Genomic DNA, 22,267 nt, shown 5'->3' on the forward strand with positions numbered 1-22,267 from the left:
CACACCCTCCCTTCCAAATCTATCTATTAGAGAAAAGGGTGAATCTTTTCTTGCAAAGTATAACATATTCTTGGAGTCCCTACAGTTCTTACTCACAATGTCCAGAATTTAGTAAAAATTACTAGGCATAACAAAGGATAGGGCCATGTGATAAATAACCATAAAATGGATTAGAAATTGTCCTACAATCAATACAGGTATTGAAATTACCAGGTAAGAAGAACTTTGAAATATCTATGATTAATATACCCAAGAAACCAGGGGAAAAGCTGAAGAGAAGATAAAGAATTTGATCAACACTGGAATCTATTTAAAAAATGAAAGTTCTAGAACTGAAAAATAAAATATCTGAAATTAAGATCTTAATAGACAGGTTTGACAACAAATTAGGATTGATAAATAGGAAGACATATCATAAGAAACATAATGGAAATGTGGAACAAAATGCAAAGGCTAACAAATCTGTACTTGAGTCTCAGAAGGAGAGGACAGATAAAACATGACATAAGCAATATTTTAAGAGAAAACAGCCCCAAATAATCCAATAATGAAAGACAGCAAATCACACATACATACAGCTCTGTGAATTTCAACCATGATGAAATGTAAATTGTAACTTATATATAGTAAGAATGCTGAAAACTAAAGACTAAGAAAAAGATCTTAAAACAACTAGAGCAAGAAGGCATGCCACTTTCAAGTAGTAGTAATAACCTTGACATCTAACTTTTCAACAGAAACCATGAAAACCAGAAGATAATGATATGAGCTCTATAAAGTGCTAAAAAATAAATAAATGTCAATCTCAAATTTTATCCCTACTGAAAATATTCTTCGAAAATCAAAGCAAAATAAAAATGTTTTCAGACAGAGAAATTGTCACCAGTGGATCTTCACTAAAAGATATACTATAAAGAAATTATTTCTATTGAAATCTGAATATGTTAGAAGGACTGAAGAGCAATTAGGCAGGGTAAATATGTGTGTAATCAGAGGCTATTGATCCATAAAACCAATAGAGAATAACCTGTGAGTTGAAATGCGTATCGAAACAAATTAAGGAATTAAAATACAGGATGAAATAATGCAAAGAGCAGCAGGGAGATAAAACAGAAATGTCAAAATACTAAAATCTTAAACATGTTCTAAGCTCTGGCATACAAAAAATAGTAAAACTGTAATTTGTAATAAACTTAAGTAAAGAGTACATGTCATAATATCTTCAATGCTTGAGAAGAACGGTGAAATAATATCATGGAAGGAAAAATGAAATGGATAAATCTAGAAGAAAAAGTGGAATATAAAAGAGGAGGTCAAAAAGAAAATAAATAGTGAACAGATAAGGATGATCACAAGTATATTAGTAATTATGTTAGTATATATGAAATACTTCAAGTAAGTATCAAGATTGTTAAACTCAATAATAAAGGAAATACAGCTCTATGCTGCAAATAAGAGACACATTAAACATGAGGACACAATAAGGATGCAATTAAAGGATAGAAAGAAGTATTCCAAACAAATATTAACCAAAAGAAACCTGAAATAACTATGGAAGTATCAGAAAAAAATAGAACACTATTAGAAATAAAGAATGTCTCTGTTTGAACCCAATACTATAGATTATAGATCATATAAGATCATTATAGATCATAATGAATATAATTATATTCATTATGAATTGAGAGAACTCAAAGAACTAGACAAATGTACAATGAAGGAAGAAACTTTCATAAGCTCTTTCAATGGCTTGTGCAAAAATAGAGGTAGACAGAAAGCTAGTAAGGATAATGGAATAAAGAACAAAATTAACAGAGTTGACTTAATTGACATCTGTGGAACACTATGCTACAATCAACAAGGAGAGGATTCAAGTTATTTTCAGTTGCTTATGGGACAGTTACTGAAATTAATGATATGCTGGGTCATAAAGCAAGCTGCAGTTGATTTAAAATGCTTGAAATTATTCAGAATATATTCTTTGATCACAGTGAATTAAGGTTGCCATTGAAAGCAGAAGATACATAACCCCATTGCTTTGAAAGTAATGTTTAAGTTAAAGAAGAAATCACAATTAGAATTAGAAAATACTTTAAAGTACAATGAAATAGGACATTTCAAAGCATGTGGGATGCTTTTAAAATCATGCCTAGAGAGAAATATATAGCTTTGAAATATATATTGAAAAACATTTAAGTCTTAAAGTCAATAATTATGTTTCTTATCTCAAGTAGCCAGAAAAAAAAGCAGCAAATTAACCCCACCCCTCAAATTATGAAGATTAGGACAAGTAAAATCAACAATGTCAAAAGTTGGGTCTTTGGAAATTAATGAAATTAATGAAATAATGAAGACTGATTAAGAAAAATAGAGAAAAATTATCAATACCCATAATGACAAAGCATGCATTATGGTAAGTCTTAGCATATAAAAAAGAAATAACAGAATATTATGAACAACTTCATGCCAGTAAATCTGACAATTTAGGTGAAACTGACGGGCACTGAGGGGGGCACTTGACGGGATGAGCACTGGGTGTTATTCTGTATGTTGGTAAATTGAACACCAATAAAAAATAAATTTATTTTTAAAAAAGAAACTGAAAAGTTCCTCAACACACACATACACACACACAGAGTTATAAAATATAATTTTTAATATTTTTATAGGGAGAGGGGGTCATGAAGATAAATGTGACAAAGGCTTAGAAAAGGCATAAGTGGCCCTATTCCCACAAAAATCCTAGGGATCCTATTGCTAAAATTAATCAGGTAACTAAATTCTGGGGACAATTGGTGGTTTCGATCCCAATCTGCACCTATGATTGCTCATAACCTTAAATGTTTTTCTTTATACATTAGAACACACTCTTCAGCTCCCCGTAAAAAGCAAATCCAATTTCCATCCAGTGACTGCATACAGCCCAACATGCAAGGACTCTCATCCCATGTGTCATGCCCCTCTGATTAAGGGACAGAGAAACTAATAGATAAACTGTATATTCCCTCCCATGTTCAATAGCAGAATAGGAATAAAATAGACCTAGGAAATAAAATGCACAGAACAAAACAACCAGAAAACCCTCACTCTCACAAAACAGAATAAAAGAAAACATAGAACTTTTAATGGTGAAATTTATTGAACAGGAAAGGCAAATATTCCCCACCCTGGAGAGAACTACTTTCTTAGTAAGACCAACTGATTCTGCTCTCCAAAAGGCACTTCCTCGTTCTTGATGACTGATGGATTTGACCCCTACTCTATCAATCATTCTCTGTGACTTCCCTGCTTTTGTAGTTCACTTTCTGCTTAACTGGGATTGGGTACCCAGGACTAGCCAAGCACAGTTGCTTGGAAACCAAGCTTCTAGCTTCCTCATCTGAACATTGGGAGCAATCGCTGGGGCCAGTAGCTCTGGGACCGTGGGCATAGACCAGGTGAACAGAGTCCTTTGATTTTGTGTTAACCTTAAATCAGTTCCCATCACCAATAAGCATCACTTTCGGAATTTCTCAATTGTATTTAGAGATTTTCTAATCTTGCTCACTTTCTCAATCTCTTAATAGTTTTTACTGTGAAAGCCAACCTTCCTGACTTTGTACTGCAACCAGAAAGTTAGTTATATCCACATAGTTTTTTTGATATTTTAATGAAATTTGAAAAACAGGAATGAAAAATTCAGGAAATCAAAATATATCTCTCTTACTTCTCATTTCATTAGGTTAAATTCTCCTGTAGCATTTGTATGACTTTACATCTGTCTTTTTTACATAGTTTTTACGGATTCCTTAAAGGAGTTACAGCTGTAATTGGGATGATAGGAAGACTAATTTCTTCTACTCTGTGTGGAGTGATCCTTAATCAGGTAAGGAGCATCCAGATATGGGTGGTTACTTTTCTCATATCTTATACAGAGAAAGAAGGTAATATATACGCAAACAATTGTGGAAGTGACATCAGTAGGAGGTGAGTAATGACATTTCTCTCACATTAAACTTGGTCAGATCAGGCATCCCTCTGAATCTATATATAATATGATTTCTTTCTCATTGGATGTCAATTAGTTGTGCTGGGAACATCTTAGTCATTGGTCATGGGAACAGAAATAGACCTGTGTGATTTTTAACAATGAATGTGTGGCTGTATCCAAACAGGAATTTGGCTGGGTGAATGGCAATATAAATAACAAGATTCAGTTTTGTTAGAAAAGGAATGAAAAATCAGGAGCAAATAGAATTAGAGATCAAAAGAATTCCCTCTATAAAGGCCAACTTGTGTTTCTATAAGTGTGGGGGACAAGGTTACCTGAAATCTTCTTAAGAATGCTAAAATGCTCTATGAAATTTAAATAATCATTTTCAATGCATACCTGATCTTGAAAAAAAGATGTAAGAGAAAAAATTTCAGAGATGAAAAATGAAGGGGGCAACCCAGTTGGCTCAGCAGTTCAGTGCTGCCTTCAGCCCAGGGCATGATCCTGGAGACCCAGAATTGAGTCCCACATTAGGCTCCCTGCATGGAGCCTGCTTCTCCTTCTGCCTGTGTCTCTGCCTCTCTCTCTCTCTCTCTCTCTCTCTCTCTGTGTGTGTGTGTGTGTGTGTGTCTCTCATGAATAAATAAATAAAATCTTTAAAAAAAAAAAAAAGAAAAACGAAGGAAGAACTTGATCCCAGAGAGGTCAATGCCCACTGAAGCTTTGGGTTGCCTTGGTTCAGGAACCCTTGATGGTTGATCTGTAGCTTCAGCTATGATGAACGAACCAAGAATAAGAGAGACTATCCCAAAACCATTCTTTAAAAAAAAGTCAGACTGGAAGCACTGGCATAAATCTATAATCACAAAGAACTATACCTTCACATTACTAGTACCATATGGCTTATATACAAGCTTGGTTTATTTGGAGGAAAATCCTAAGGTGAGAAGTAGTAGAATCCTAAGGTGTCATGTTATCCCATGACATGGACCAAGGAGAGATGGTTTGCATTCACCATAGTCAAATTTCCCAAAAAGAAGAACTCTCTACCATCATGATCTATGTACTTATGGTATCAGAAAGGCAGGAAATAGCACTATGGAAACTCCTTGGTCAGAAAAGTGGTCTCAATAGAAAAACAGAATTCCAGGAAACCAAGCTGTTTTCTCCCTGAGTATAGAGCCCACTCAGCCTGTTCTTCCATTTAACTCACTTGGATATGCTGAGTGGACCTCCAAAAGTTGTTAGGTGAGCTAACTTAACTTCTCTGCTGACTTCCAAAAGGTGGGAGGAAACAATGGCTTCTTAACAGTTCAAAGTTGTGTCTGCCCAGATGTCTCTGTCCAGTAAGGAAACTTGTTTCTCAGGCTCAGCTTCAAAGGGAACGGAAAAACTGAATAAAGACTCCTCTGGACATCTGGAACAATAAACTAATTTTCACAAGGGTTTGAGGCCCAAATTCAAACTCTGTTTCAAATGCCATAAGCCAAGCATTGAATTTCAAGTAGTCCCCAGATGCCTAGTGGAAGCAAGTAAAATTTTTTTGGAGAAATGCACTCAATTCATACTCCATGATTTTCTCATGTGTTAGGGTTTATTGAAAATGATTTTATAATCAATCAAAAATCACCAAACATGTAAAGAAATAAGGTGTCTTGTGAAAGAAGGATAAAAAATAACCTTGGAATCAGGCCCTCAGAGACACTGGAAATCAATGCATATGTATAAAGAAGCAAAAGAGAGCATTGAAAATATAAATAAGCACAAGATTTGACAAAGAACTAAATCTAACCCCTGGCAATTAAAAATATAAAAACTGAAATAAAAAATTTCAGATGAAATATAGCTAATTAGTGAGATTTCTGATTCCATTAAAGACAGTAAGTAATTTGGGTTGATTCTCTTAGTAAAGGCAATTTATTTTTATTTTTTTAAAGATTTTATTTATTTATTCATGAGAGGCAGAGACACAGGCAGAGGGAGAAGCAGGCTACATGCAAGGAGCCCGATGCAGGACCCGATCCCGGGACTCCAGGATCATGCCCTGGGCCCAAGGCAGGCACCAAACCGCTGAGCCACCCCTGGCAATTTAAAAGGTTGGGAAAATATAAAGTCTTCAGAGAAGAGCCTCAGAGAACCCGGGACATGGAAAACTTTAACAGGCAACATCTGGAAGAAGTCAGGAACTGAAAGAATTAAGCCAAGGACTACAGGGTATTTTGTACTGGGATGAGGAAAACAGATTTTTTGGTTACTTTTGAGTACCAAGGATGAGGACCCTGATAAACTAATTCTTATTTGAGTCTGAGACCTTCCAAGTGTTGCATGGAAGGAGTAAAGGTGAACAGAAATAAAGCAGTCCTTACAGGCTGCTTTGAGTCATCTGGGCAGACCAGAAAATATCCAACTTTACTTAAGGGGGTTATGATTTGCTAGAGTCGCAGATGAATCTGGAAGCAAAAATACCACTTGGGAGGAGAGGCCTCACCCACCCAACCATCACCAGAAATAGTTTTCTTCAAGTGCAATCTCCTGCACACAACAAAGGATAACCAAGCACATGCTTTACATCATTGTCCAAATCAAACCCGACTAACTTTGACTTCACGGGGGCTGTGAAGTACAGTTGTATCGTGTACCAGGAAGGAGGACCAAAAATGTCACATGGGTTCACTCTTCCAGTCACCAAAACATTCAGTTCATTCTCCTTTGCACAAGTGTAAAAATTTCACTTTCTCCGGAAAGGAGGCAAGATAAACCCAGAGTCCCACCTAGTTGTGGCATCGGGTGCAAAGTGCAGCACAACCATCCATCAGCCGTCATAAATACTTCCTTTCATAAAAATAAGATTAGGAGACAAACAGTAGCTACTGGTTTACAGTAACGCTGGCACTCTGCTAGGTGGACATTTTGAGAGCAACCTCTCGGTGTGCGCTTGAGTGTTCTTTGATCAGGTCCTGAAGTGAATGTAGGGACTGGTAGGCTTTTGGAGTGGTCTGCTCTGATTAGTGTGTTCTGTGTGGAGTAAAGTGAGTGAATCAAATATTTGGTGATGAAAAGAGTAGACTAGGAGCTAATTATTGCAACAATAATTTTTTTTTCTGGTTCTTCTCTTGGCATTTTCCCACTTCCATGAAGTTAAATGTATTTGTGCAAGTTATTTTGGCCAATGATGTATGAGAAGAAGTTATGTATGTTAATTCTGAAAAGAAGTGTTAAGAATCAGAAGGCCATTCTCTCTCTCTGACACAGTGACTGGTAACAATCAGAGTGGTGGCTGTATCTCTACCATCCTGGATCTGGGGATGAAGAGATGTAAAGCATAGCTCCTAGCCAACCTGCTGTGCACCATAGTGTAACCAAAAAACCAAATCTCTGCCTTTAAAAGATACAAAGATAGCTACAGTGAGAAATTTTAATATACCACTTATAGTAATTATTGCAGCAAGGAGAAAAAGAATCTGTAAAAATATAAAAGAGTTGAACAACACAATTAACATACTTGGCCTAACTGACATATATGGAATGCCACACTGAACAACTACAGAATCCTCAGTCCTTTCAAGGTATATAAATGTCCTTGAACATTTACAAAAATTGACTATATACTGTGCCATTATGTAAATCCTAGAAATTGTAACAGGGCTGTAATTAGACAAAATATGTCCTCCAATCACAATTAAATTATGATGGAAATCAAAGATAGAATAGATAAATAGAAAAATCCACTCATATTTTGAAAGTAAGAAATAACATTTTAGACTGTCAGTTGCCTGTATTGTCAAACTCAGTGATTTGGCTCAGTTCTTCCACTGAGAATAGATGGCAAATCAGACTTCAAAGGTTAAATATTCTATAGAAAACCAAAGTGCAATAACATTAGAAACTACTACCAATAGGATTTCTAAAAAGATCACATATGTTTATAAACTGAACAACATGACAGTAAGTAATTTTTAGTTTTAAAAGAACATCAAAAAGAGAATTCAGTAACACTTAGAAGTAAAGGACAGTGAAATTGTTACATGTGGAAATATATTGGACATTTAGGGTAATTTATAACTTGATATATTTCTAAAAGAAAACACAAGAAAGCCAATCAAAAATAAATAAGCTAAGCATTCAACTCTAGAGCTCAGGGGGAAAAACAGGGCAAACCCAAATAATAAAAAAGATTAAAGCAATAAGGGTAAAAGAAATAAATTCTACAGTTAATAAAACAGTAGAGAAGAAACACAAAACTTAAAATTGGTAATTTGGGGATCCCTGGGTGGCGCAGCGGTTTAGCGCCTGCCTTTGGCCCAGGGCGCCATCCTGGAGACCCAGGATCGAATTCCGCGTCAGGCTCCCGGTGCATGGGGCCTGCTTCTCCCTCTGCCTATGTCTCTGCCCCTCTCTCTTTCTCTCTCTCTCTCTCTCTCTCTCTCTGTGTGACTATCATAAATAAGTAAAAATTTAAAAAAACATTTTAAAAAATTGGTAATTTGAAAAGATTAATTAGATAGACAATCTTTCTGGAGTGGGATACAAGAGACAGATTCAAATGTTGGAAATACCAAATAAGAAAGGAGAAATTTTTGGAGAGACACTATAGATTAAAAGCTAAGAATATTAAGAACAACTCTATGCTAAAAGTTTGAGAAAACTGGATAAACAAAGATATTCATATTCCTAAAAATATCTACAGTGAAAAAAAAATCTACAGTGAGTATTCAAATCTCAACTCAGCTACTTAAAAGCTATGCCACTTGGAAACACTTCTTACTCTAAGTCTTGGTGTATCCAGCTATAAATGGCCAAAATGACACCAAAACCTTATGAGGGCTTACCAAATCAGATCTGCATGCAAGTACCAGATGTTCACGTATTCAACCATAACAGCTATTTATAACATTATGTGCATACCCTTCTAAATGCTATCTTATTATGCAGCATTCTGAAATGCTAGCAAATGCAATTGGTCAAGAAAAGCAAGTCACAGGTATATATGATGTAAATGCAGAAGAACAAAATAACATTATATGCAAAGAAAAGACTGTCCTGGAAGAGGGTAGAATTCAAAGTTAGATATTATATTGTATAAAAGTCTAAAGCCCAGTATCTTTTTTTTTTGAAACTCTATTTTTTTTAAAGGTTTTATTTATTTATTCAGAGAGAGAGAGAGGCAGAGACACAGGCAGAGGGAGAAGACACAGGCTCCCATGCAGGGAGCCCAATGTGGGACTCGATACCTGGTCTCCAGGATCACACCCTGGGCTGCAGGCGGCGCTAAACCACTGCACCACCGGGGCTGCCCTAAAGCCCAGTATCAACCAATATTACAAAGTACCTATGGGAAAAAAACACTGAAAATCATGCAAAAACCAAATGAAGAAAACCACACACCTATGAAAGCAAAATCAGTGAAACTACATGAAGAGGGAGTCATATCATATTTTGGACTTCAGGTCCAAATCACAGTGAATTCTATTAACTGAAAATTATTGAAACTTTATTATCTATCATTAAATTTCTGGGCACATCTCGGTCCTTTTCCTGACTTTCTGTTTGCCAATGACCTGTCAAGCTTGGCATGCTTTAATTAGAGAAATCACTATAATTACATATGTTCAATGTCTCATCTGAAGGAAACAAATAGTTTTTTTTTTTGTAAATGTCTACTCTTAATTATATTTTATTTTGCTGACTTTAATTTAAATTTTTTTTGAGTGAAAGAGAGAGAGAGAGCATGCAAGTTAGAGTGGGAAGGGGCAGAGGGAGAGGGAGAGAGAGAATCTTGGGCAGGCTCCACACCCGGCACAGAGCCATTCGGGAGGCTGAGATCATGACCTGAGCAGAAATCAAGAGTCAGATGCTTAACTGACTGAGCCACCCAGCAACCCTACTCTTAATTATATTTTAAATAAGACTGATAATGATTTGGTCAAGTCCTGAAAAAAATACATTCTAAATGATAAAGTTTCATTTCAAGCCAAAGACAATGGCTTTATTTTTTTAAAAAAAACATAGTGGGAAGCCAGCTTATAGAAAAATACAATTATAGTCTGTTCTTATATCTGACAACAAAATTAATTCTAGATGATTAAAAATGTAAATGAAGAAAGGAAACTATGAAAATACTAAAGTAAAATAGGACTTAATAATTATATAAACTTTGGGTTGGGCATCCTTCAAAAGCTTGGCACCAGACACCTAAATCCCATCATAATGCATTATACATTTAACTATACAAAATTTAATCTCGGCTGATAAAAAAGGTAAAAGGCAAAATAGTAAAACAAATCTCAAACATAATTAAAATTCAATGTCATCTTTGAATATAGATGCAAAAATGAAATAAATTACCTGTACATAGAATCCACCAGCATATTAAAATATATGCCTATGACACCATAATGAACTAAGCCATTTTCTATGAAAGTAAAAGTGGCTCAATATTATAAAATCTATTAATGAAACTGATCAGATTAATAGGCTTAAAGAAAAAATGTTATAATTAAGGAAAAGGTATTTGATAAATTTTATTCAAAAGCAATGATGAAAACAAACAAACAAAAGCATTGATGGGTATGTAATGAATTACCGAGATACTCAGATTTATAGCAGCAAAAAGTGAAAACCAAATATAAAGAAATAAGGGATGTTTTATAAATTTTATAAATCTAAACTCTGGATTACTAATCACTCAGTAAAGGTTATGATACAGTTGAATATTTCTTGATATGCAAACATGTTTATGATAAATTTCTCAATAAAAAGCATATACATTCTTGGCTTAAGCACTATGTATATAGTACATAGTTTTACATCATTTTTCTACAAGAAAAGTTATATGTACATAGACATAAATCAAGAAGTAGAAAGATAGGGAGCACCCGGGTAACTCAGTCGGTTAAAGGTCTGACTTGGTTTTGGCTCAGGTCATGATCTATGGGTGGTCAGATTGAATCCCAGCTTGGGCTTCTGCTTGTCCCTCTCCCTCTGCTCCTCCCCTGCTCACTCTCTCATAAATAAATAAATAAATAAATAAATAAATAAATAAATAAATAAATAAAATCTTTTAAAAAGTAGAGAGATAAATAGTAATTATCCTTGAAGAGTGAAATTACAATTTTTTTTCTCCTTATGAGTATATTTTTCCATGTCTGTTAAGTGAGCCTAGACTAGTTTGAATATTATATTGGAAGTGTTGCAAAGTACCTCAAGACTGCTAATTTACAATCACTTTGCACTATAATCCCTCAGGATCCGGAATCTGCCTGGTTTAAAATTTTCATCCTGATGGCAGTCATTGACGTGTTATGCCTACTTTTCTGTCTCGTATTTGGAAAAGCAGATATTCAGGACTGGGCTAAAGGCAATCAAGAGCACACACGCCTCTGAAGGTAAGAAGTGATCAGCCTGAGGTCAGATTTTGCAACTGGGGGTGCTAGAGAGGGTAGGGTTGAGGGTGACCCCTGAGCAAACCACGGTGCTGCTAAGGAGTTTGTGTTTGGGGGATGAAGGGGGCCACGGAATGTCTGAAACTCTCTGGGATCCTGACAGGGAGGTGGGTGCGTCCCAGAGGAGGTGCTGCTCTGAGATTCTGGGGAGAGAGTGGGGCCGGGATAGAGATTTTTGGAAAGACACAGGAAAGCTTTCGAGGGGATGGGAAGGGCCCTCGATGGAGCAGGAAGAACAGCCAAAGCATGTGGCATCTCAGAAGAGAAGTGAAAAAGGTGGGCCCAAGCACCCCTGGCAAATGCTACCAAGGGATTAAAGTGCACAAGGTCTGAGAATTTACCAATGGATTTTACCCTGACTAGAATGAATGACAGAGACAAAAGGTCCGTTAAAGTTCAGAAGAGAATCTGATATTGTGCCTTTCTTCTCTAGACTCTGTCAGGAGTAAATAAGTAGACCTGTCTCTTATAAAATATTTCAGCTAATACATAAATAAGAATTGATATACGTAGAATATCCTCAGTTTGCAAGTTCTAGGGAATGAAAGAATCCAGGTTTTATGCATCAATAGCTATTAACATCACACAGAGAGATACAGACACATTTTATACATCCCGATGAAAGAACACAAACACACCACCACCCAGGTCTTGCTACACACACCAACTGAGTACAATCAAGCCTTTAGAGATAGCTACTGTTTTGTGAGAAATGCAGAGACTACAGAATGCAGAACACGTTGAACTGAACTAAATCCTAAGGATGTCATCAGCAAATCTAAACTGTGGGAATTTTACAGGTCAAAGGACCTAAATTTTTCAACAAGTAAGTTATTAAGCAAGAGAAAAAGGACAGAACAGGAGCCTCTAGATTAAAAAGAGACTTAAAAACACTAAATTTTTTTAAACTGGCAAAACTACACCAGGAAGGGGGAGGGGGACAGATATGTGGTTGATAAATCTGTAGAGCCATGCAGAGAAGACATGGTTCTCAATGTCCAAGTAGTGGTTACTTTCAAAGATTGGAAGATGTCATGATTAGGGTAGACCACATGGAAAACTTCTGAGGTTCTAAAAATATTCTACTTTTCATGCCCATGGCAGTGATTAAAAGAGCAATTCACTGAGTTACATGTTTGTTTTGGGCAGTTTTCTCTCTGTTTTCTAGGGAAGGAGAAAGGAAGGAACAAAGGGAAGGAGGGACGGAGGGAGTGTGAGCTGAGGAGATGGGAGACGGCAAGAATAAGAGATCAGATAAATGGCACAGGATCTATAGGGGAATGTGGATTGTTTGTTGCCTGTGTTAGAATTAGGTGCAATAGTGTGTAAGCTGATGGTATAATTCACTAATTTCCTGATGCAGGAGAGATAGCACGGGTGCTGAATGAAGGTATTGGAGTCATCCAGAGGGGATGAAACCCAAGCCCAGAGCAGAGGTTGACCTAGAATATAACCTAGAATTTATTCATTGGAGTCAAGAGAAGGTGGGATTTATGGGTGAATGCGCTGGGTCAGTGCATGGGTTGGTATTTTATCCATGCAAGATGCAGTGGAATTTTCACTAAAGAAGACGGAGTAGAGAGAGAAAAAGCAAAAAATCAACTCTGGAAAAGTGTAAAATTAGCATTATGGGTGAATGACATGATCACTTACCTAGAAAACCAAAGTGGGTTGAATGGAAAGTCTCATACAGTAAACACATGCAGTAAGTTGCCTGACCAACCATTCCTGACACCAGAAAAAAAACTTTTTCACGTTAAACAATAATACCTAGTTAGGAAAATTTATTGAAAGGAATGACCCAAGTGATGGATGGAGGGAAATCTGATCATATCAATCAAAAATTAAATTGACTCTGTATTGCCAGGAGTAGGAATTTCCATAATGGGGCATCACAAAAATTCATCAAAATGCATTTACCCAAGATTGCTGATTAGAAATGACAAAATTCTGGATCTGGAATTAAATGTGTCTTAGTTACTAAATTTTGTGTAAGTGAATGAAATATAACCAGCAGCTGAAAAATATGGGAGGGCATACAAATATTTTAACGTAGAGATTAATGAGGTTGTCCTTATGAATAAGCACCTAACAGCACTAGGAAATATTCCACAAGAATTAGCAAAGATTTGGCCTCTATAGCCAAGGTTCAGAGTTGGGCAGAACTATGGTAGTGATCATATTACTTTATTTGGACCTTATAAATCTTATTTGGATTATATATTGACCTTCTAAAATCTAAAAATTAGACTTAAGTTTTCCATTATAATTTCTATTAATTTCTGTTTACACCAAGCAGTTACTATTAAACACCCTGAGGTTATCTTATACAATATCAAAAAGATTTGGATATATATATCTTAACTGGAAATCTAATTTTTATTTTGCAAAATTGGCCTTTTCCATTTTATGATTCCTAGTTCTGTGTGTGTGCATGTGCTCCTGATTCTGGAACAGAGTTCCATCACCTTTAAATTCTACCTTTCTGAGTCATTTCACTTTATATGTGTTTCTTACCAATATTTCACCCACTCTGAGACCTGCCTCCTTTGTAGAGAGGAGTTTAATCCAACGGTATTTGTTACCCTTACAATTTCTGTCTTCTGACTTCATTTTCTGTCATTTGATTTTATATCCCCTTCAAACAGTATCTTCCCTATTTTGTGGCCCTCTTGCTTCTGCCCCCTTGCCCCCCACTAGTTAATTCTGGCTTGTGGTGTATTTTAAAGCTGGTTATGCTTCTACGTTCCGATTAAATCTTCTTTGAAAATGTGTCCACTTTTCAGGAGCATGCAATATTTTTTTAAAGATTTATTTATTTATTTATGTATTTATTCATGAGAGACACACAGAGAGAGGCAGAGACACAGGCAGAGGGAGAAGCAGGCTCTCTGCGGGGAGCCGGATGTGGGACTCCATCCCAGGATCCCGGGGGATCACGACCTGAGGCAAAGGCAGCCGTTCCAACCACTGAGCCACCTGTTCAACCACGGAGCCACCCAGGCATCCCTAGTATGCAATATTTTGCTGCCTTCTTTTCCCTTCCAAAATATCTCATGCACTGGACTTTTCTAGTAACTTCTGCTGGGAGGGAGCCTGCCTGAGCTTCTAACTGCCCATACACCGAACGGATGCAATTTGTCTCCTGTTTACTGTGGTCGCCCTTACATCCTCCATCAGATTGGCTCTGTAGGGCTGGGAGCTTGAAACCCGCCGTGCGCACCTCGGCGCCGGCGACAGCTGGTGTGGGGACCTGGCACAGGTGTCGGGGCCTCTCTGGAGCTGTCTCCCGTGGTAGAGAAGAGAATGGGAGGCCTCTTCCACAGCCTGCATCTTCAGAGCTGGGGCCAGTAGGCAGCGCCCAGACAGTTTGCACAATCATTGGTGTTTCCCGGGCACAGACTGACACGTTGTTGCTGCAAAATGGGTCAATCTCAACTTTGCATCTTGATTGCAGAAGCTGGGGTGGAGGGTGGGAATTGGAAAAGGCTGAGTCATAGTCACATGTCTCTCCTCCGGCCCAGAGCCAAGGTAAGCTAAAGGGCTTGGGCCCCCATAATTGCGAAGAGCCAGGAACTGTGGGGTCCCTAGGTGCCTGGCAACGCCTTGCAGCCCCCCGCCTGCGGCAGGCCCCTCCTGCTTCCCCACAGGAAGGAGCGGAGCTCCGGAGTCCGGAGGAGGTTGTGAGTTGACCCCAGTGTCACCTTTTCTCTGGATCCTCCTTGTCTGGAATTTAGCAAACAGCCCTTGGATGTACTGGTGTGAGGTAGTTCCCTCGTTTTCCTGCTTTTCTGCATCTGATCAGTTGCCTATTTTAGAGGTGGGTGTGGGGTGGGGAATTCCTACCGTAAGATTTTTCCTATAGGGCTTCCTCTAGTAATCTCTTTACTGTGGGTAAACCAGTCAGTAAGGCTGTCCAGTAGTTTACATAACAATACAAAACTTGAATAGAGGGTTTTTAAGTGAAAAGGTATGGTTACGTGGGCCTCCAATCTTTAAAAATTTTGCATGTTATATTTTGTTGATATAAATGATTTTATTGAACCGATAGATTTAGGTGAATGCGTTTGGGCCTGTAAAGAGAAATAGACTGTCCAGTTCTGCAGCTCTCTCTGAAGCTGGAGACAGAAGGAAACCACGGGAGTGACAGAAAAGGTTCTCCTCCCCAGCGCACCCTAGAGTGGACTGGGTCATCGCACCCAGGTGTGGACTGGGTCCTGTGGCTTCTCCCTCTGAAATTATCACAGCTACCTGGCCAATTAGCCAGGAGGTTACCAAGGACTGTTGGCAGAGTTTAATCTCCTTCAAGCTTGTTATTTTATTTTTAACATTTATTTATATTTTTTTAAATTTTAATTCTAGTATCGTGAACACAGAGGTTATAGAAGTTTCAGGTGTACAATACAGTGATTCCACACTTGCATGTATTACTTGCTTACTCCCGCAAGATTTATAAATAGGCTGTGTCAGCCAATTAAATAGGGCAGTCCTTTGTCTTGCCACCATCAAGAAGCTGTGAGCCCACAGGGTCAGAAAAGGAGAGAGAGGAGTTCATGAAAATTCATGGTATCTTTATTGTCTTTACATCACTTACAGATGGTTAATGAACAGCTTAGTAGGAATTTGGATTTGTTTTCCAAGTGAATGAGTTTTACCAACATCATATTTTTTTAAGATTTTATTTATTCATTCATTCATTCATTCATTCATTCATTCATTCGTGAGAGACACAGAGAAAGAGGCAGAAGGAGAAGCAGGCTCCCTATGGGGAGCCTGATGTGCGGCTAGATCCCAGGACCCTGGGATCACCACCTGAGCCAAAGGCAGATGCTCAACAACTCAGCCACCCAGGTGCCCCAACATCATCTTTTTTTGAATACTTCACATTTGTTCCTCTGATTTAAAATACCAACCTTCCAGGGCACTTGAGTGGCTCAGTGGGTTAAGCTTCTGCCTTCTGCTCAGGTCATGATCTCAGGGTCCTGGGATCAAGCCCCCTATAGGGCACCCTGCTCAGTGGGGAGTCTGCTCCTCTCTCTCCCTTTGCAACTCCCCTGCTTGTGTGTGCTCTTTCACTATCTCAAGTAAATAAAATCTTTAAAACAAATAAAATACCATTTGGTAAAACAAACGCCAATATATTTATGTTCCTGGGCTTAATATAGAGTTTAATATCTATTGTTGCTGGGACCTGTTATGTACTATATTGATTGGTCTACATTTTTAACGTATGTATCAGGCTAATCAGACAATCTTTATCATCTTTATTTTTGAAGATGATAGTGTGTAATATCAGCTGTTTATTATCCCAGGAAAGTTTATAATCTTTTGGCTATTTTAAAAAATATTTTATTTATTTACTTGAGATAGAGATAGAGCAAAAGTGGGGGAAGAGGCAGAGGGAGGGGGGAAGCAGGCTCTCCACTGAGCGGGAAGCCTGGCAGGGCTCTATCCCAAGACCCTGAGATCATGAACTGAGCCAACAGCAGACGCTAAACTGAGTAAGGCTCCCAGGCACCCCTCATTGGACTATTTTAATAAAGATTTAACTGCAGTATTAAGCTGCACCACATTGTAATTTAATCACGTTAGATTGCACTAAATCTATTTGGGAGAAACTAAGATCCCTGTACTAGTACAATCTCCCTTAAGAGAACATAGTAAGACCCCATCCCTGCATGCTGAACGTGGATTCAGTTTTTCTTGAGTCCAGTGCTCCAATTTGCTTCATGTGTTTAGTATACATTTCTTATAAAATTTAACTTATATATCCTGAATATTATTTTCATTTATTGTATTTTTCTTACACATTTGGGCTGGGATACAGGGGAGGTATTGTTTGAATATATTTATTTTTTCACTGAAAAATGTAACTGTGGCCAACCTATCTTGTTAAGGTGGTTTGGGAATTGATTATCTGGTTTCTAGGTAAATAATCGTATCACTTGCAAATAATAATAATAATAATTTTCTTTCCTCTCTTTTGATATCTTATCTCTTTCTTTCCCCTCTTGACTCATGGCCCTTAGAATTTCCAGAACAAGCTTACATAATGGTTAACCCATTATAACACTAGTATTCCTTTATTCTTTATGGCTTTAAATGCATACACTCTACTTTTACTCTAATAAGTTGGTTGGTAGTTTATTTTCATGTAAATTTTTTACATAATTTGATAGTTCTTTCTGAAGAACTTCTGTACTGTTTTCCATAGTAGTGGCACCAATCTGCAATCCCACGAACAGTGCATGAAGGTTTTTTCCCATCCACATTCTTGTCAACACTTGTTCCTTATCTTTTTGATCATAGCCATTTTGACAGTTATGAGGTAATACCTCACTGTAGTTTTGATTTGTATTTTCATGGTGATATTAAGCATCTTTTCACATGTCTGTTGGCCATCTGGATGTGTTCTTTGGAAAAATGTCTATTCCAATCCTCTGTTTTTTAACTGAATGGTAGTTTAAAAAAAAAAAAACAAAACTACTGAGTTGAGTTGTAGGAGTTCATCATGTATTTTGGGTGTTAACTTCTTATCAGATATGTCATTTGTGAATATCTTCTCCTATTCAGTAGGTTGCCTTTTTGTTATGTCAGTGGTTTCCTTTACTGTGCAAAAGATTTTTAGTTTGATGTCATCCTATTTATTTTTGCTTTTGTTTCCCTTGCCTGGGGAGATGGATCCAAAAAAATACTGCTAAGACCAATATCAGAGAGCTTATTGCCTATTTTTCTTTTTTCTAGGAGTTTTATGGTTTCAGATCTTATATTTAAGTCTTTAATCTATTTTAAATTTATTTTGTGTATGATACGAGAAAGTGGTGCAGTTTCATTGTTTTGCCTGGAACTATCCAGTTTTCTCAGCACCACTTATTGAAGTGACCATTTTTTCCTCATGGTATATTTTTCCCTGCTTTCTTACCCATGCTCCAACACCCTACTCTGAGACACCCCTCCTAGATCATGGAAACCCTCCTCATTTCTCTTGGGTGCTGACATCTTACACTAAGATCCAAGATAAACAAAGCTAGACGCTATTTAAAGTGGTAAGGACAGATTTTAATGAGTAATGTACTGTTGCAATAGGGAAATGAGTCTAGAGGGATCCTAACTCAAATTTTTATTCATCAGAGGTGAGGGACATTTTAAAGGGAGGACAAGGGAATAGGGACGGGGGATAAGTGAGAGCTTAGTAGAGTCAAAAAGGTGACGAATTACAAAAAGCAGGAAGGTTGGCCCATGTGAAACTCCCCTGGATTTGTTAACTTGTACTTATGGACATTGGCCTTCCTCACCTGCCTCACCCAGCTGGGCTGTCACCCAGCACAGATGCCGTCTGTACCCTGGTCAGACTTAAGCATGTGATGCCAGGATGTTGGGTACCAACTGTCCTTACCTCGCGTGGCCTCTGACACTCCTCACCCTGCCCTGCTCTGCAGCTCTAGGCTGTCTGTTAGGCAAAGGAAGAATGTGTCTCGGCATTTACTCTTTCTGGATTTTATAACCAGGTGAGGCTGGGTTTCAGTCTGGTTTGCCAGAGAGCACTGTGCCAGTTAGCATAGGTTCCACCAATGTGCTCTTTGAAAGGATCCGGGATGTTATCAGCAGGACCAGAGTGTGGGGGAGGGAGGAGCACAGATCAGTCTTCGCTTCACTTTCTTAGTAACAAATTAGTTACAAAAAATAGGTATTTGCTGAAGTACAAAAAGTGTGCCTTGTTATTGTTGTAGATAAAATGTCTTCTTATTAGAGAGGGCAGCTGTGGTAAACAGCTTGTGCTCTAAACCCCAGGATGTGCAATGTTGGAGGATACTGCATAGACACAGGGCAAATGATGAATGGTTTTATATTGTGTGCCTGGACCTAGCGCGGTGTTGGAATTGTTCACCAGACAGTCATATTTATTTTTATGTCGGGAGGAAAGAAGTGTAGCAGATGCCTAGGATGCTTATCCTTGTCACCAAGACAAGGAAGACAGATGGAGAAAAATCAACTTGGCCAGACTATTCCTTTGAACTGTGTTAAAGCTTTCCTCTATCTGCCTGGTATAAGGACTCATCAGTGACATTTGCATGCACTTTTTTCTTTTTCTACAAAACTTAGTCTAAAACAGAACACTAAGAGAGCCTGGGACTGACCTCCTTATTGAAGGGAAGAGGGGCCAGCCTGGTACCTGAGACTGAGAGGCAGTCAGCGTCCCAAGGAAGAAGATGGTATGTGCCTTCCTCAGAGCCTCATCCTGTCACACACCCTGGGCGCATTTCCTTTGTACCATGTATTGTTCATACAAGTAGCAGTTCTGAATTTTAAATGTGGGTTTATTCCTCTTCCACTCTTCATCAGTGGCTTTATAAATGGTTGCAAAGTTAACCAATAAACAAGCATAAGAAAGTAAATCTTATTCTAAGATTTCACGAAAGACCTGTCCCACAACTTTCAGCCTTCACTCTTCTGTGTTATAGATGTGTGGCTTCAATGGAAAATCTGAGATTTCTGTACTTTAAGGAAGCCCATTCTGGGGAAAACTGTACTAGTCAGTCCCAGGGAGAAATCAGACTTATTTTCAGAAGCAATTAGAAGTGACAGATGAGGAAAAAACAGAAGAGTCCACAGAAGGAAAGGAGAGGAGGAGAGGAATACACATCCACACGGGTGGCTCAGAAACAAATCAGAGACTTTGTGCCCTGATGTGATCTTCGCTGCTGAGAGCCTGGAGTTAGCGGTGTGATTCCTGGAGAAGTGGAAAGAACAGACTCGGTCTCTGGATCTCAACACTGGATGGGATGAGGAAGGGAATTCATAGGTTTAGATAATTCTGTGTCCTGGAAAACAAAGGAAATGAAAGAAAAATTGGATCCCTTACCTTCGCACCCATTTCTTCCCCACACCACCACAGACTGTTCTATTTGTTGAGCCACATAGTGATTGAACGAACACATATACACACACACACACACACACACACACACACACACAAATATCTTGACACTGGCCAAGATGAGGTTCAGTGTGTTAAAGATCTTACAAAGTAATATGTGTCATGGTTCCTGCACTTCGGGAGCCTACAGTCAAAGGGGGTGGAGGGGAGTGTCATGAATGAATTGGGATGGGGGGAGGAACCAGGGGAGGTGTTGGAGGTGCCCCGAGGGCAGGACACAGTCTTCAGCCAGCTGCAAAAGGACAGGAGTGGCCCTCACACATCTCTCACCATCTACCCAACTGTGCTTCAGGTCCAAGTCCCTCCCTTACCCTCAGCCTACTCAGGAACCTGCATTTGGGTGTGTTCTTTAGCAGAGTCCATTTTTTTTTTTTTCTAACTAGATTCTTCCCCCAGGTTTGAAACACGCTTGCCTTGAGATCCTTTCTTGATGCCATATCCTCCTCCGGCTGTCCCCTGGTCTCTCCCCAACTCTTGGCAGCCAGACATAGCAGCAGCTGGCTCCTTGCCACCACCTGCCCCCGCCTCTTGCCTGATCCCTGCAGAGGGCACGGGTAACTCCACTCCTTTCTGAAACACATGCTCTTTTCTTCCCTCTCTTAGCACCATATTCTCTTGGTTTTCCTTCTCTCCTTCTAATTTTTTCTTTTTAAATTTTTCTTAAAACGACAATTATCCGCCAGTCTGGCCATTCAGTGTTGGAGTTCTGTGAGGCTCATTCACAGGCTTTCCCTCCTTATGCCCTCCTGTCACTCAGGGCAGCATCCACCATGGTAAGCATTTCAATCACCAGGTGTATCTAGACGCTTCCTAGATTTATATGTGAAGCCAGGATTTCCCGTGCATCTACTTTCCTTCTTGTCATCTTCACTGGGGTGTGATCTCTGCCTCAGTGGCATCTCCACCCATCTAGTATCAAACCAAAACCTAGGAGTCCCCCGGGACACCTGCTCCCCATTCAGTATGCCAGTTTTGTCAGGTGCGTCTCCTACGGCAAGTGATCCGTTTACCCCTCACCACATTCCCCCCCCCCCACTCCTCCAGGGGCCAGTGCTTGCTCCTGGACTACATAGTGGACTCCTACTTCATCTTATTCCTTCGTGCAAAAACCTTGGAACACTAGGACCCTGATTATGACCCCTCCACTAACATTTGTCTTCTTGATTTCAGGATGGGATGAAAGACCAAGACACTTCCTGGCCCATCATGTGTTCTCACTCCTCCCACTCTCACAGCCTCCTCACCAACCACACAGCGCACATTCTTTGTGCTCTGGCCATACTGGGTTGCTCTTCCTGTCACCAAACCTTCGCTGGTGCTGTGTCCTCTTCCTGCAGTGCTCTTCCCCGTCTGCCTCCTGCATCTGTTAACATCGGTCCTTCAAGTCTCAGCTCAGTTGAACCTGTGGGCATGGTGGCTCTCTCTCCCTCTCCCACCGGAGCTGGTGCTCTTAACATCCATGCTTGTAACCGGTGTCTCCCTTTTTTATTTTATTTCCCACAGTGGTCATCCATGTACATTTGTGTCATCTACCTTCCTGAGATGTTGTCCTTCCTGAAGCTGTATCTGACTTTGGTTTCTGCCATGCCTTGTGTTATATGTTCATTAATACTCAGAGCTCAATGCTTTTGCTTTTTTGTTGTGGTGCCAATACTGCCCATTTGGGGGATTAAGGAAAGCGGACACATCGTACACACTCTCCAGACTTTGGAATGGGGTCAAGCCAGTGTAGGTCTTCAACACACATTTTAGGAAGCAAAGTCAAGTTAGTGAGGTGACTGCTGAGAGAGCCTTGCTGAAGGCAGGCAGGGTTGCAGTGGTCAAAGCAGAGAAAGGGCATCCGGGGGAGGTGTGGCAGCTTGGACAGATGTTCAAGGGCATAGAAAGAATGCTGGACAATGTCTGTTCAGTAAA

The 22,267-nt window shown here is 39.0% G+C and overlaps 1 protein-coding gene across 9 annotated transcripts in view; it reads left to right on the plus strand.

Moving 5' to 3' along the window:
* Positions 1-22,267, plus strand: part of SLC17A1 (solute carrier family 17 member 1) — a 76,958-nt gene that overhangs the window by 26,908 nt on the left and 27,783 nt on the right. For 2 of the 9 annotated variants that reach the window (XR_012025663.1, XR_012025662.1), the window contains exons 11-13: positions 3,775-3,865; positions 11,219-11,358; positions 19,519-19,628. Coding sequence is in view for 5 of the 9 variants with exons in the window: in XM_072814321.1 (XP_072670422.1) it covers positions 3,775-3,865; positions 11,219-11,356 (229 nt within the window). In the remaining 4 variants the exon portion in view is untranslated. Of the gene's footprint in view, positions 1-2,231; positions 2,391-3,774; positions 3,866-11,218; positions 11,359-19,518; positions 19,812-21,523; positions 21,986-22,267 lie in introns of those variants that run through there. The other 7 variants (XM_072814321.1, XM_072814323.1, XR_012025664.1 and 4 more) reach the window with 5 other exon arrangements.

This window comes from Canis lupus, chromosome 37, assembly GCF_048164855.1.
Source record: "Canis lupus baileyi chromosome 37, mCanLup2.hap1, whole genome shotgun sequence".
NCBI classification, from domain to species: domain Eukaryota; kingdom Metazoa; phylum Chordata; class Mammalia; order Carnivora; family Canidae; genus Canis; species Canis lupus.